Source organism: Zalophus californianus, chromosome 6 (assembly GCF_009762305.2).
Source record: "Zalophus californianus isolate mZalCal1 chromosome 6, mZalCal1.pri.v2, whole genome shotgun sequence".
In the NCBI taxonomy this organism is placed as follows: Eukaryota; Metazoa; Chordata; class Mammalia; order Carnivora; family Otariidae; genus Zalophus; species Zalophus californianus.
Genome location: NC_045600.1, coordinates 63927433 through 63943740, shown reverse-complemented (window position 1 = coordinate 63943740; position 16308 = coordinate 63927433). Strand labels below are relative to the sequence as shown.

Below are 16308 nucleotides of genomic sequence, written 5' to 3'. Positions count from 1 at the left end.
TTCTTGGTTAGTAAATTATCCCTTTAGAGTTTGCCAGAAATTCCATACTACAAGGCACTTAGCCTTTCATTACCTTAGATTGCTAGCCCTGAATCTTGGTATAACCACAGAATTAAATAATTTGCCCTTGTAATTTTATAGACCTTGGGAGATGTTCCCTGAGCATAAGCCAGAGAATCTTTCTTATTTTATTTCCTTGTCTTCACCCTCCCAATTTTAGTCAGGTATTCAGTGCTTACTAGATAAAAGGTTACACATCTTTTTTTCCTCTTTCCTATGATCCCAAGGATAAGGGTGGGATGTTTTCAGAGTCATCTGAGAGTTTAGATTGATTCCTAAAAGGCAGTATTAAAAAAACATTTCTTAAGAGTTAAAAGAAGATAGTAGGAAGGGAAAAATGAAGGGAGGGTGGGAATCGGAGGGGGAGACGAACCATGAGAGACTGTGGACTCTGAGGAACAAACTGAGGGTTCTAGAGGGGAGGGGTTCGCCTGGTGATGGGTTTTAAAGAGGGCACGGATTGAATGGAACACTGGGTGTTATGCGCAAACAATGAATCATGGAACACTACATCAAAAACTAATGATGTATGGTGATTAACATAACATAATAAAATAAAATTTTAAAAAAGTTGACTGGAACATTTAGGACCAGCTAGCTTACTTTTCTTGTAACTATGTTCTTTAGGTGGCAAAGATCTATTAAGATCTTTTTATCATTTCATTCCTGTTGCTTCTTCTGTCATAGGCCAGGCATTGCTCTTTTCATTAATCTATCTAAGTGTAATCTTTTTCATTGCTGTATTATCTCTTTAACAAAACAACATCCATCTTTGCCTCAGTTTTCAGTTTTCTAATCAAATTTTGCAGCTGGTAGTTTGCAGGCTAGAAAGCACCTTAATGTTCCTGAGAAAGAGGACTCAGCCACTATCCTACCTAAGTGTCTTCATTTCCACTTCCTTGCATATTCCGGTTTGGTGGTGGTGGTGGTGGTAGTGGAAGGATTATTTAAGGAGTAAGGATCCACACTACTTGACTTGGTGGGTTTAGGTCTTGAGCCAGATCAAACATTCTAGTGCTTTGTTGGCAACGTTCCAGAGACCTAGTTGTGTTATATGTGATCTGTACATATCAGGGTTGTATATAATCCATATCATTGAGAGCATTTAGAAGTTGGATTTCATGAGCTCTGGAAGTTTGCTAGGTGGAGCATCCTGAAATTGAAATGAAGAAAGGATTTAGTTAATTATTCAAGATAGCCGAGACTTGGAAGAATACATTGGGGGATCTATCCAAAGGAGAGACTCCTCCAGAAAGAATGGGAAATTAAGATGAGTATTACTTTAGGCATAGGAAGCTCTCCTGTCCTCCCTCTCCTATTCCCCCCCTTTTCTGAAAAGAAATGGTATACTTTTATCCTATTTACAAGTCAGTAATGATACTCAGTGACAAATTTGAATAACTTTGTGATTTATCAGAGAAAATAAATTTGTAGATAAACTGAAAAGGGAACAATAAAAATGCTTAACATCTTTGAATTTTTGAATATTTACTCATCTTCCTATATTGCAGAGATTCTCAACTAGGAATGCATAATAGAATTATCTTTGGAAATGCTTAAAATATCCTACTCCAGAAAAATTGACTCAGAATCTCCTCAGCAGTTGAATTCAGTACCTCCTTAGGTTTTTGAGATGTTCACTCCCTGGTTAAGAACCCATTTTCTCCCAGTGCTAGATTGAAGTTAAACTCTGAAAATTAGTATTTCATTTTGTTTTTACTGTTGTGAAACTGTTTTATCTATTACATAAGAAACCTATCTTAACATTTAAGGAATAGAGTCAGTAGATAGGAAGAAATTGGGAAAATAAGGGACAAATGATGGGACTGAATTCGTGAAGTTACATAGTTTCATTGTATAATCAATAATTAAAGCTATATTATGTTCTTATAAATATAGCTGTGCACAAAAACCTCACTTGGACCTGCCCCAAAGACCAAATAGAATTAGTAGACTACACATAAACTGAATTGAGCATTGCTTACTCCCAGCTTTTCCTTTGAGTTGGCATTGAAAAATGATCTTTTCTACTTCCCCTATCTATCTAGTTTCCTATTATTTTCCAAAAGGAACATTTTAGTCCGTTTTTTTCTCTGTTCACAGTTTGTTTCTTTCCATTGCTCAAGTTGTTGTTTCTAGCAGAATTTAATGGGATTCCCATATTGGTGGTCATTTAGGTTGGATGTGGCTTTTAAATACTTCTTTTGATGCAAAATATGTGTATTTACATTGCTGAGTACTAATGTTATTCTGAAGAAAATTAATAGTTTTAACTTGAATATGTTTTCTTATAGCAGAAAAAGAAAACTAAGAACTTCAATCCACCAACACGTAGAAATTGGGAAAGTAATTACTTTGGGATGCCCCTCCAGGATCTGGTTACAGCTGAGAAGCCCATACCACTATTTGTTGAAAAATGTGTGGAATTTATTGAAGATACAGGTAGGATAGAAGTATTATTGCAAGAGATTTAATTTAAAAGTTCACTTTTGCTATACCAACAGTTTGTCAAATGTTCATGATTCATAAAAGCTAAGTTTTGAAAGAGGTGTATAGTTCTCCTTAGGATTGATTGTCTTGAGTATTAACTCTAGACATAACTATCAGATATTTGATAAGCTTTGTTGTTAGCCATTAATGCTTTTGTTGGACTTCTCTTTGATAAATGGATATGTCGAATGCTAAAATGTTACTTCCTTTATTCTGGAATTAGAATAACTTGATTATTAAATTATGCTACTATTTAACCATAGCTATGATTTTAAATAGATAATTTGAAAGTTTTCAATTTTTTAAGTCTAGTACCTTTTTATTACCCATTTTACGCATGAATTTTTAAATTCCATAGCAGTATTTATAAATGTATGAAAGGCTGCTTGTTTGAGATGTTACTGTTTATTCAGCAGCACTATCTTGATGTGTTTTATATGGTTTGAGTTGTATTTTTAAGGAGTGTGCAGATAGCCTCATTATTTTGAAAACCAGCCTATGTTATGTTTACTTTGTCCAATGTAAACTATTATCTGAGGGCTGGACTAGTAAAAATTGAGGAATAAAGGTAGAATATTATCATGTTTATGTGCATTTAAAAACATGAGTTAATCATGAAACCTCAGTAATTGAATGGACTACAAAATGTAATGGTTTGAAAACATGAACTAATTCCATCTTAACTTTATTTGTTCATGATCTTCTGTGGTAAATAAACATTGTTTAAAAGACAAAACTAGGATATCTGTCCTCTCTAAAATGTCTAGCTCACTTTTACTTGGATGTACAGTTCTATACCTATTGGGTTGTCTTTTTGGTGAGAAGTACCGACTTTAAATTTTAATAAAGGAGTAGAATATGGGACAATTAACTATTATCCACTAGTATTATAGTTGAAATAGCCTATATCTTCCCTGTTCTGTTAATAAGTGTTGATTTATAGAGCCTACATTTGGATATACTCTTCTTTTTTTTTTTTTAAGATTTTATTTATTTGCCAGAGAGAGACACAGTGAGAGAGGGAACGCAAGCAGAGGGAGTGAGTGGGTGAGGGAGAAGCAGGCTTCCCGCCGAGCAGGGAGCCTGATGTGGGGCCCGATGCCAGGACCCTGGGATCGTGACCTGAGCTGAAGGCAGACACTTAACGACTGAGCCACCCAGGCACCTCTGGATATACTCTTAATCGTTTGTTTTTTTCCTTCAGGAAAGTGTGTTTTAGCCAGATTTCTTGTCTATATTTCTATCCGTCTTTAGCATAGAAGTGCAAAGGTCCTTAAAATATTACCTTTCTGCTTTGAGCTTAAAGAATTCTCATTTGCTTTAGTAAAATAATTTGGCTTTATGGATATGACTGAGAAATCAGGAAGTATTTTTCTTTAGTTATTAGAAAATAATAAAGTAATGTGTTTTGTACATTTATTTTTATAATTAAAATTCCCATTTCCTGAATATTTTCATGTTGAGTGATTTAGTATGAGGAAAATGAATTCCAAGTGTAAGGTAAAATGAAATTCTACCCCAATTCTTAGCATAATTTGAATTAATTCAGTTAACTGACAGGTAATTTATACATTTAAGTGCTTTGTTAGAAGTGTACTGAGGTACCATAAGACCATAAGAACATACAGAAGATTAAAGCCCAGTTCTTTTGTGGTGGTAGTGGTAGTGTATTTGATTTTACTCATTAATGCTGATGAGTTTTAGCAGAAAATTCTCAGTTGCTTGAGTTCAGTATTGAATTCTCAATATACACTAGTAGCACAACCATCTTTTGAAGGTTTTACTTATAATGTAAATATATATCAGATACTTACTATCTAAGAGTCATACTTTGTTGTTTCGAGATCCATAGACATAGTGGTGTAAATGAACAGTACTTTTACTGTTATAATCAGTCAACAGGCCTTAAAGGACTAAACTTTTTAAACAACCTTGAAGAAGCCATTATGGTAGTTTTAAAATTCAACTTCATTGATGATTTACATAAAGTGAAACTCACCAATTTTAATTGTGCAGTGAGTTTTGATAACTAGTCATTTAAACACCACCACAGTCAAGATAACATTTTCATCACCCAAAAAGCATCCAGTGTTTCATCATGAAGTATAATGATAGCTAGCTGTTGGGGGTTTTTGTAGATGCTGTTTATCAGGTTGAGAAATTCCCTTCTATTCTTGTTTCCTTGTATCCAAAATGGATGTCAGTTTTGTCATGTGATTTTTTTCTTCATCTGTTGAGGTGATCATATGGTTCTTTTTAAAGTCTGTTTATATAGTAAATTAATTGATCTTCAAATGTTAAACTAAACTTGCATCCCTGTGATAAATACCACTTGGGCATAATGTTTTGTCTTTTTTATATATTGCTGCATTCAGTTTATTGAAATGTTAAGGATTTCTGCTTCCTGAGGGATATTGGTCTATAGTTTTCTTTCCTTGCAGTGTCTCTGTCTGGTTTTGGTATCAGTAAAACTGGCATCACAGACTTGAGTCTATTTTCTAAAAAGTTTGTACAGAATTGGTAATATTTCTTTTCTTGAATTTTAGTACAATTCACCAGTGAAACTGTTTGGACCTGGAGTTTTATTTATGAGGAGGTTTTTAACTATGGATTAAAAATTTTTAAGTAGATACAGGGCTTTACAGATTTTTTATTTCTTGAGTAAGCATTGGTTTTTTGTGTGTCTTTCAAGGAGTTTATCCATTTCATCCAAGGTGGCATAAGCTTGTTTATAAAATTCCTTATCAGTGTTTTAATGCCTATAGCATCTGTAGTGATGTCTTCTCTTTTGATTGTGTATCACTAATTTGTGTCTTTTTTTTCCCTCTCATGAGATATTTATCAATATTATTGATCTTCTCAAAGAACCAACTTTTGGTTTTATTGATTTTTGTTTCCTATATTTTGTCTGATTTTTAATTCACTGAATTCTTTTAATTCCCTTTTTTTCCTGCTTCATTTGGCTTTATAGTGTCTTAAAGTAGAAGCCTAGGTTAATGATTTTGACCAATCTTTACTATAACATTTAATGTTAACTATTTTCCCTTAAGAATTGTTCTAGCTGTATACCACAGATTTTGATATGTTTACATTTGCATTCAGTTTGGAATACTTTGTAATTTCCCTTTTGATTTCTTTTTAATTTAACCCCATTGGTTATTTTAGAAGTATTTTATTTATTTATTTGACAGAGAGAGACAGTGAGAGAGGGAGCACAAGCAAGGGGAGAGGGAGAAGCTGGTTTCCCACAGAGCAGGGAGCCCGATGTGGGGGCTCAATCCCAGGACCCTGGGATCATGACCTGAGCCAAAGGCAGACGCTTAACGACTGAGGCACCCAGGCGCCTCTTTTATTTCTTTTTTTTTTTTAAAGATTTTATTTATTATTTATTAGAGAGCACAAGCAGGGGGAGCAGTAGGCAGAGGGAGAGGAAGAAGCAGGCTCCCCACCAAGCAAGGAGCCCGATGTGGGGCTCGATGACCTGAGCTGAAGGCAGACAGTTCACTGACTGAGCCACAGAGGCTTCCCAGAAGTATTTTATTTCTAAATATTTTCCAGATATCTTTCTGTTAGTCATTTCTAGTTTAATTCTATAGCAGTTGGAAAACAAGCAGTTTGATTTCACTGTAAGTTTATTTAGATTGTTTTATAGCCCAGAATATACTCTGTTTTGAAGAATGTTCCATGGGACCTTGAACAAAATGTTTTATTAAGCTGTTGGGTGAAGGGTTCTGTAAATGGGAGTTAGGTCACATGACATTCTTTAAGAGGTCTCAGATCCTTCCTGATTTTTTTTTGTTGACCTTTTTTTTAAATTACTTATAGAATACTTTTGATATCTGCCATCATGATTATATATGTCTTTCTCCTTTTCAATTCTGTTATGTTTTGCTTCATGTGTTTTGAAATTCTTTTAGTTGCATGTACATTTAGGATTATGTCTGCTTTATAAACTGAGCTATAATTATAAAGCATTCTCTTTATGCTTTATAGTATTCCTTCTTAAGTCTAATTTGTGTAATATTAGCATAGCCAATGGTATTTTCCTTGAGTAATGTTTGTGTGGTATATCTTTTCCATCCTTATAACCTATTTGTATCTTTATATTTAATTTAGCTTCTTGTAAGCAGCATATCATTGGGTTTGATAATTCATTTCTGTTCATTGGAGTGTTTATTAGATCACTGGATTTTTTTTTAAAGATTTTTTTTATTCATTTATTTGACAGAGCACAAGTAGGCAGAGTGGCAGGCAGAGGGAGAGAGAGAAGCAGGCTCTCCACTGAGCAGGGAGCCCAATGCGGGGCTTGATCCCAGGACTCTGGGATCATGACCTGAGCTGAAGTCAGACGTTTAACTGACTGAGCCACCCAGGCACCCCTTAGATCATTGGTTTTTAATTATCAATATGGTAGGTTTTAAATTTCCCATCTTGTTTTTGTTTTTGTCCATGTGATTATTACTCCGTTTTTCTTCTTTTCCTGCCATCTTTTGGATTAATTGAATATTTAAAAAATTATGTTTTAACCCAAATTTGGGTTATCAGTTATATCTGTCTTAGGTCTTTTTAGTGATATGCTAGTATTTGAAATACATATCTTTAATCACAGCTCATTGTCAAATATTACACCACTATAATCTATAATTTAGAACCTAGTAACAGTATATTTAACCTTCCATCCCTTGTTCTGTTGTTGTACATTTTAATACTGCAATTTTTAAAAAATTTCAGTATAGTTAACATACAGCGTTATATTAGTTTCAGGTGTACGATATAGTGATTCAGCCATTCCATACATCACCCAGTGCTCTTCAGGACGAGTGCTGTACTACTTAATCCCCATCACTTATTTTACCCATCCCCCCACCTACCTCCCCTCTGGTAACCATCAATTTGTTTTCTATAGTGAAGAGTTTGTTTCTTGGTTTGTCTCTCTCCCTTTTTTTTTCCCCCTTTGCTCATTTGTTTCTTAAATTCCACATATAAGTGAAATCATATGCTATTTGTCTTTCTCTGACTTATTTTGCCTAACATTTAACTCTGTCCATGTGTTGCATATGGCAAAATTTCATTCTTTTTTATGGCTGAATAATATTCCATTTTACATCTGTATCACTACTTCTTTATGTCAGTGGACGCTTGGGCTGCTTCCATAATTTGGCTATTATAAATAATGCTGCAGTAAGTGTTGGGGTCATGTACCCCTTTGAATTTGTGTTTTTGTATTTTTTGGGTACCCAGTAGTACAGTTGAGGATTATAGGGTAGTAGTACTATTTTTAACTTTTTGAGGAACCTCCATACTGTTCCAGGGTGGCTGTACCAGTTATCATTCCCACCAACAGTGCACATGGGTTCCTTTTTCTCCACATCCTCATGAATACTTTTTGTTTCTTGTGTTTTTGATTTTAGCCATTCTAACAGATACAAGGTAATACCTCATTATAGTTCTGATTTGCATTTCCCTGGTGATTAGTGATGATGAACATCTTTTTGTGTGCCTGTTGGCCATCTGTATGTCTTCTTTAGAGAAATGTCTGTTTATGTCCTCTGCCCATTTTTTAACTGGATTATTTGTTTTTTGGGGTGTTGAGTTGTGTAAGTTCTTTATATATTTTAAATACTAAGCCTTTATCAGATATGTCATTTGCAAATATTTTCTCATATTCTGTAGCTTGCCTTTCAGAACAATTTTGCTGCTGTTTCCTTTACTGTGCAGAAACTTTATTTTTATTTCATTTTATTTATTTATTTTTAAATATTTTATTTATTTATTTGACAGAGAGGCACAGGGAGAGAGGGAACACAAGCAGGGGGAGTGGGAGAGGGAGAAGCAGGCTTCCCGTGGAGCAGGGAGCCCAATGCAGGGCTTGATCCCAGGACCCCGGGATCATGACCTGAGCCGAAGGCAGACGCTTAACGACTGAGCCACCCAGGCGCCCCAGAAACTTTTTATTTTGATGAAGTCCCACTAGTTTATTTTTGCTTTTATTTCCCTTGCCTGAGGAGACATATCTAGAAAAAAGTTGCTACAGCCGATGTCAGAGACATTATTATTACCTGTGCTCTCTCCTAGAATTTTCATGGTTTCAGGTTTCACATTTAGATCTTTAATCCATTTCAAGTTTATTTTTGAATGTGGTATAAGAAAGTGGTCCGGTTTCATTCTTTTGCATGTAGCTGATCAGTTTTTCCAGCACCATTTGAAGAGACTGTTTTTCCCATTTGATATTCCTTCCTGCTTTGTTGAAGTTAAATTGACCATATGATTGTGGGTTTATTTCTGGGTGTTTTGTTCTGTTCCATTGACTTATAATTCTACAGTATGCTTTAAACATCATAATACATGTTTATAATTTTTGCTTTAAACAGATAATTATTTTTGAGAGAGAATTTCTTTCAAAAGAAAGATTTATAAATCTTTTTATATAATGGCTTTACTAAAATATAATTCACATATTCTACAATTCACCAATTTAAAATGTACAATCCAGTGGTGTTTAGTATCTTCACAGAGTTGTGCAGCCATCAGTACAACCTATTTTTGGAGTGTTTTCATTAACCTCAAAGGGACCCCATACTCCTTAAGCTGTCACTTCCTATTACCCACACCCACCCACCCTTAACTCTCTGTCTCTATTGAGTTAACTGTACTGGTATTCTGTGACTGGCTTCTTTAATGTAACATTTTCAAAGCTCATTCATATTATAGCATCTATCAGTACTTCATTTTTATTGCTGAGTAATTTTCCATTGGTGAACACTTGTGTCATTTATACTTTTTGACTATTGTGACTATTGCTTCTGTGAATTCTTGTATAAGTTTTTGTGTGGACGTGTTTTTCACTTGAGTATGTACCTAGGTATGGATTTGATAGATCATATGGTAGACTATGTTTAAATTCTTTAGAAACCACCAGACTGTTGTCCAAAGTACCTGTACCATTTTACATTCCCACCAGCAATATATAGGAGTTCCAGTTTCTCCATATCTTTGCTAATACTTTCCTTTTTTTTTTTTATTATAACCACCCTAGTGGATGTGGAATGATAGCTCATATGGCTTTGATTTCATTTCCTTGAAGACAAATGATGTTACGCATATTTTCCTCAAGCAGACTCCCCACTGAAGATAGACCGCTCGTAGGGCACGATCACAGGACCGATCCCAGGACCGTGAGATCATGACCTGAGCTGAAGTCAGACACGTAACTGACTTAGCGATCCAGGGGCCCCTGCCCATTTTTAAATAGTTATTTATCTTACTGTTAAGTTTAAAGGCTCTTTATATATTCTGAATACAAGTTAAATTTAAGTATGATTTGCAGAAATTTTTTCCTAAAAAACATTCCTTGATGTTTTGTGCTTTTGAAGCACAAAAGTTGGAAATTTTGATGATGCCCAGTTTTTTAAGATTTTTTTTCACTGTGTTCATAGTATCATGTCTAAGAAGGTTTTGCCCAATCCAAGGTCACAAAGATTTATTCCTGTATATTCTTCTAAGAATTTCATGGTCCTAGTGCTCTTACATTTAGGTCTGTGATCCATTTGAGTTTTTTTGTCTGTGGTGCAAGAAAAGGTTACAGCTTGATTCTTTTGCATGTAGCTCTCCATTGTCTAAGCACGATTTATTTATCCTCTGTATGTGATATGTTCTCCTTTCTCCCTCAACTCCCAGATGCTTTTAAAGTTATTCTGTTTTTTAGCAGTTTTGTTTAAAATGTTCCTTAGTGTGTGCTTTTAAAAAAAAAAATGCTTGTGCTTGAGGTTGCTGGAGCTTCTTGCATCTTTTTGGTTTATAATTTTCAAATTTGTAAAATTTGGGGCCATTATTTCTTGAAATATCTTCCCCCCCCCCCCCCTTACTCACCGTACTTCTGCTTGTAGGCTCCAACTACATGTGTGTTAGACATCTTGAATTTATCCCACAGCTCACTAAGGCTGTGTGGTTTGTTAAGCCTTTTTTTTGTGTGTGTACCATTTAGATTACACTGTATATCTATTACTGTATCTTCTATTTCACTGATTTTTTTTTCTATACCATCAAATCCAGAAGTTCCATTTAAGTCTCTTTTATTTGTGTGTCATTTTTCTACGCATAATTTGGTATTTTCCTTTACATCTGTGAGTATACTTAAAAAATTGTAATAACTGTTCTAAAGTCCTTTTTTACTATTCTGCCATATTTCATTTCTAGATCTATTTCTGTTGATCTCCTAATTATGAGTAACTTTTCTGCTTTTTTGATGGTTTTGATTTGATGTCAGACATTTTCAATTTTACATTAGTAGGTGGTGAGTTTTCTAGTGTTCTTTTAAAGAGTGTTCAATTTGTTTTGTCATGTATTAATTATTTGTGAATCACTTTGCTACTTTCTAGGCCTGTATGTAAGTTTGTTTTGGTGGATCCAGAGCAGCTTTTATTCTAAAAGATTTTATTTATTTGACAGAGAGAGATAGAGCAGGAACACAAACAGGGGGAGTGGGAGAGGGAGAAGCAGACTTCCCGTGGAGAAGGGAGCCCGATGCGGGGCCCGATCCCAGGACCCCAGGATCATGACCTGAGCCGAAGGCAGATGGCTCAACGACTGAGCCACCCAGGTGCCCCAGAGCAGCTTTTATTTTATTGTTTATGTAGTACGGACTTGACCCAAAGCCCTGTTATTAAAAGGTCTTTGAGAATAGAATTTGAACTATTCTCTGCCCTGGACCGAGGAAATTTCCTCTCATACACGTGGAGTATTCAACCAAAGATTTCAGGGACGTTTCTGCACATCTCTGAGGCTCTTTTCTCTGTGTAACACTCCCTCCTTTTTGGTATTCCGCCCCACAAATTTTGACCTCATCCTTTCTGAACTCCTATCTCCTACCTTCTCTACTCTGGTAGACCATTGTGCTCTCTTGTGATTCCACCTCTCTGCACTACTGTCTAAAAACTGTTTCCAGGCACTAAATTCTGTAATTCAGACAGTTTAACTTAATTTGCTTCTTTTCCCCCATAGATCACTGTTGTTCAGTGTCTGAAAACTTTTTTATATAATTACTCCAGTTTTTAGTTTTTTACTATAGGAGGGCAGTTTCCATAGCAGTTAAGGCCTTCATGGTGGAATCAGATGTCCGAATAGCAATTTGTATAATAGTACTGTATAATAGTTGTGCTAAGGTAAAGTTGGGAAATGAACCTTCAAGTATTAGTATAAGTTTAAGGTAGGCAAAAAGAGGCAATGTGGAGGAGAGACATTGAAAAGAAGGGGAATGATAGGCTTCTCTCAGGAATTAGTCTGATAAACCTGATAGATAATGAGGTTGAAGGAGGACTCGAAAATGCCCCTCATATTGCTGGTAGGGTAAATGTAGGTATACCATTAATGAAAACAGAAATTGAAGTATGAAAAGCAGAAATGGCATTTTGATAATGGATTCATATTATGTATATGTTAAATCTTTAGGTGCCTGTGGATTATCCATACAAAAGCCCCAAGACTTCATTGAATGTATGGCTATGGATCTTTGGAAAATGGTTAATCTTAAGATTTGGTAATTGTCATTATATAGATATTAATGTAAGCTATGTGTTGATGAAATTGAGGGTGAATATACAGAGTGAGAAGAAAAGTTCAGTGCAAATAGGCTATACAAAAGAGTAGGCTCAAAAACACCAGAGAGGAGAAAAATTTTAATAAGGAAGCATCATTATCAGCACTGAATATGAAGTCAGGTGACTTAGAATGATACTTCTAAAAACATTTTTGTTGAGATAAAATTCATATGATGTAAAATTTAGCCATGTGAAAATGTACAGTTCAGTGACATGTAGTGCATGTACAGTGTTGTGCAACCACCACCTTATCTAGTTCCAAAGATTTTTATCACCGTAAAGGAAACTATACCCATTAAGTAGTTAGTCCTTTCCCTTTTCCTGCCTTGGCCCAAGACTCTGGCAACCACCAGCCTGCTTTTTGTCTCTGTGTATTTACTTATCCTGAATACTTCATATATATGGAATCATACAATACGTAACCTTTTGTCTGGCATCTGTCACTTTGCATAGTGTTCATCTGTGTTGTACCATGTGTAATTGTATGGATTTACAACATTTTGTTTATTCATTGATAAATTGGTGGACATTTAGTTTGTTCCCACCCTTTGGCAGTTGTAAACACTGCTGCTGTGAACATTCATATCCAAACATTTGTTTTGAATACCTGTTTTCAGTTCTTTGGTGTACATACCCAGGAGTTGAATGTTGAGTCGTGTGGTAATTCTGTTTATCTTTTTTTGCGGAGCTGTCAAATTATTTTCTACAGTGGATTCACCATTTCATATTTCCACCAGCAGTGTACAAAAGTTCAAATTTGTCCACATCATTGGCAAATTGGAAGAGCAAAATAAGATTATCAGCAGCAGGAGGTGCACTGCCCACAAAGCAGGAAATTGAAAAACTATAAAATATAGGGGAAAAAATTGCAGAGACTCTAACCCAGGAATGCCTAGATAGATTCTGAAGATAGCACACCTTCAAAACCAGAGAAACCAGGAATTATGAGTTAGTCTCCTAAAGAATTTCTTTAATTTAGTATGTTGTGTCTAGCAGAAATTCCTTGAGGTTTTCTGGTATATTAATAATACTTTTTATGGTTTCTGGCTCTGAAATGTATTTTTATCTGTTAGCAGGAACATTATCTTCTTTAAGTAGCTAGTCATTCAGTCTTAAGTAATGCTTTTTTGTTATTGTTGTCGTCATTTGTTTTTACATCATTGCCTTAGATATAATCTTCATGAGAGTAGGACCCCTAGGTCCTAAAATCCATGGCTGTAGTAAGTCCTTACTTAATAAATGTTTAAACAGTTTTTTCATAATAACTGAATATTTGTCCGTGTGACATTAGTTATACATGAATAATATTTCAGTCTTTATTTTCCAAACTACAGTTAACATTTATTCTTTTTCATACAAACACAAAGACTGCATGATAATTGCAAAAGATGAGAAAACGGAGTCATATGTGCTCCAGTGAGACTTATAATTTAAATGTTTAGCAACTGAATAATTTGCATTATGCTTAGCCGCACTAAGTTATAATATCATAAAAACACAGGTTTTGCATTTTAATAATAATGGATGAAGGTGATACACAATGTGTAAGATGATCTCTGGTTAAGTTAAATTGAAACATGAAACTGTCATTTTTGTGGTTGACAGCCAGATGATGTGTACATAGATCTCTTGTTTAATGATGAAATTCCTGCAGGAAAATAAATGTGCAAGTCTGAAGAGACCCTGGCCCTTAATCTTTTTATTCCTCAGGTGAAATAATATACTTTGCTAATATAATAATCAGCTTTTATGGAATATTTACTATTTGTACAATAATTTTTAGTATAATATAACTTGTATATTCATGTAATTTTCACACCTGTATGAGTTGTATGTACAATTACTGTATCTGTTTTACAGAAGTAGAAACAGGCTCAGAGAAATTAAGTAACAGATCTGAGGTCACACAATTGGATTCTAGCTCCACTTACCATTACTGCTTAGAGGTGACGTTTGATGAGAGTTGTTTTATTGTTGTTAAGGAAAGGAATTGTCTCTTTCATTATAGAAAGAAGAAAGGCGCAAATAAGTCCATAAGAGGTAGAATGAAAAATCAGTTGTGATTTTATTATGATCAAGAGTTAAGGTTTTCTTTTTGTATATATATTTTACTATATATAATACACCTTTAAACATACATAGCTTTTTCAAAAGGGGATAATTAAAAATGGTTTTATAATAATTTTAGTATATGAGCAACATCATTCCATGCAATAAGATAGTTGTCTTTGGAATTACCTTTTATGACTTACCATATTCTAACATCATTATAGTTGTGGTTTATTCGGTTATCTTGTATTTCTGAACATAAGTCTCCAAACATTCAATACTGGCAGTTATCCTTTTATATGTACATTTTTATATGGTTGTATTTTTATTTTTTCAGAAAAGTGTTTAGACGTGAATTTTCTATGCCCAACCCGAAGTGGTAGAACGTATGTACCATAATACAAATAGGCATTGTTGAATGTGACAAACTAATTACCCTAGCTTATTCAATGTGTGACCTTGAGAAAGTCATTTCACTTTTCAAAGCTTGTTTATCTTTTACGTGAGGCCTCTCATCAGTTATTTTGAACATGATGTATGAAAATGATGTATGTAATATGTTTTTATGAACTTCATTTTTTTTATTTATTAAGTAATCTCTATGTCCAACGTGAGGCTCGAACTCATGACCCTGAGATCGAGTCACATGCTGTACCAATTGAGACAGCCAGGCACCCCTTCTTTATGAACTTTTAATCATTATAGTAAGGAAAGTAACAAAATGAAAGATTGGAGAGCTATTGTTCTCTTTCTCAAATATTAAAGATTTTGTGGCTGGGAAATACAGTGACATGTTTTATTTTTATTTTTTTTAAGATTATATTCATTTGAGAGAGAGAGCACAAGCTGGAGGAGGGGCAAAGGGAGAGGGAGAAGCACACTCCTGGCTGAGCAGGGAGCCCGACTTCAGGGCTCTATCTCAGGACCCTGGGATCGTGACCTGAGCCAAAGGCAGCCGCTTAACCGATTGAGCCACCCAGGTGCCCTAGTGACATGTTTTAATTCAGTAAATTTGAATTGTAATAATAACCATTAATCTTTTCCACCCCCAATGAAATTTTAAGATACTGTTTTGATTAAGAAAATACTGAAAATAGAAAAGAAAACACTGCCTTTATCTTTATTATTCCTGTAATAACCTTTGCCTAAAATGTTATTTAACACTGCCAGAAGATTCTTACTGCACTGATGTTAATTCATCCTTTTTTTTTTTTAAAGATCTTATTTATTTGTCAGAGAAAGAGAGATATAGAGCACAGGCAGGGGGAGCGGCAGGCAGAGGGAAAAGTAGGCTCCCCACTGAGCAAGGAGCCGATGCAGAACTTGATCCCAGGATTCTGGGATCATGACCTGAGCTGAAGGCAGACGCTTAACAGACTGAGCCACCCAGGCGTCCCAATGTTAGTTCATCCTTATAAGCTTGATATATAGATAGATTAATTTTTTTAGAGCAATTTTAGGTTTATAACAAAATTGAGAGGAAGGTATATATTCCTTGCTCCCACATTTGAACCCCACCCCCACCCCACATTACCAGCATCACTCACCAGAACACTGCGTTTTTTACCAAAGTTCAGCCTACATTAATGTATCAAAATCACCCAAAGTCCCTAGTGTACTTTAGACTTCACTCTTGGTTTTATACATTCTATGGGTTTGGACAAATGTGTAATGACATATCCATATTATGATAACATACCGGAGTATTTTCACTGCCCTAAAAATTCTCTGTGTTCTGCCTATTCATCTCTCCCCACTCTCCCTTCCTCTACCCCAGCTGATCTTTTTATTCTCCATCTTTTTGCCTTTCCATGGTATCATATAGTTGGAATTATAGAGTTATGTAGGCTTTCCAGATTGGCTTCTTTCACTTAGTAATATGCATTTTAAGATTCTTCCATGTCTTTTCGTGGCTTGGTAACTTACTTCTTTTTGGCACTTAATAACATTCTGTGTTTGGATGTGCTACAGTTTGTTTATCCATACACCTAGTGAAGGACATCTGGGTTGCTTCCAACTTTTAGCAATTATGAATTAAAATGTTATGAACATAGTCTGCAGATTGTTGTGTGGATTAAGTTTTCAACTCATTTGGGTAAATAACAAGGAATAC

At 35.0% G+C, this 16308-nt stretch overlaps 1 protein-coding gene across 7 annotated transcripts in view; it reads left to right on the top strand.

Moving 5' to 3' along the window:
• The window catches only part of ARHGAP5 (Rho GTPase activating protein 5), a 105279-nt gene that overhangs the window by 68239 nt on the left and 20732 nt on the right, over nt 1–16308 (top strand). For 3 of the 7 annotated variants that reach the window (XM_027568974.2, XM_027568973.2, XM_027568972.2), the window contains exon 3: nt 2355–2502. In XM_027568974.2, the coding sequence (XP_027424775.1) occupies nt 2355–2502 (148 nt within the window). Of the gene's footprint in view, nt 1–2354; nt 2503–11997; nt 12086–14532; nt 14549–15011; nt 15028–16308 lie in introns of those variants that run through there. The other 4 variants (XM_027568977.2, XM_027568976.2, XR_003515567.2 and 1 more) reach the window with 4 other exon arrangements.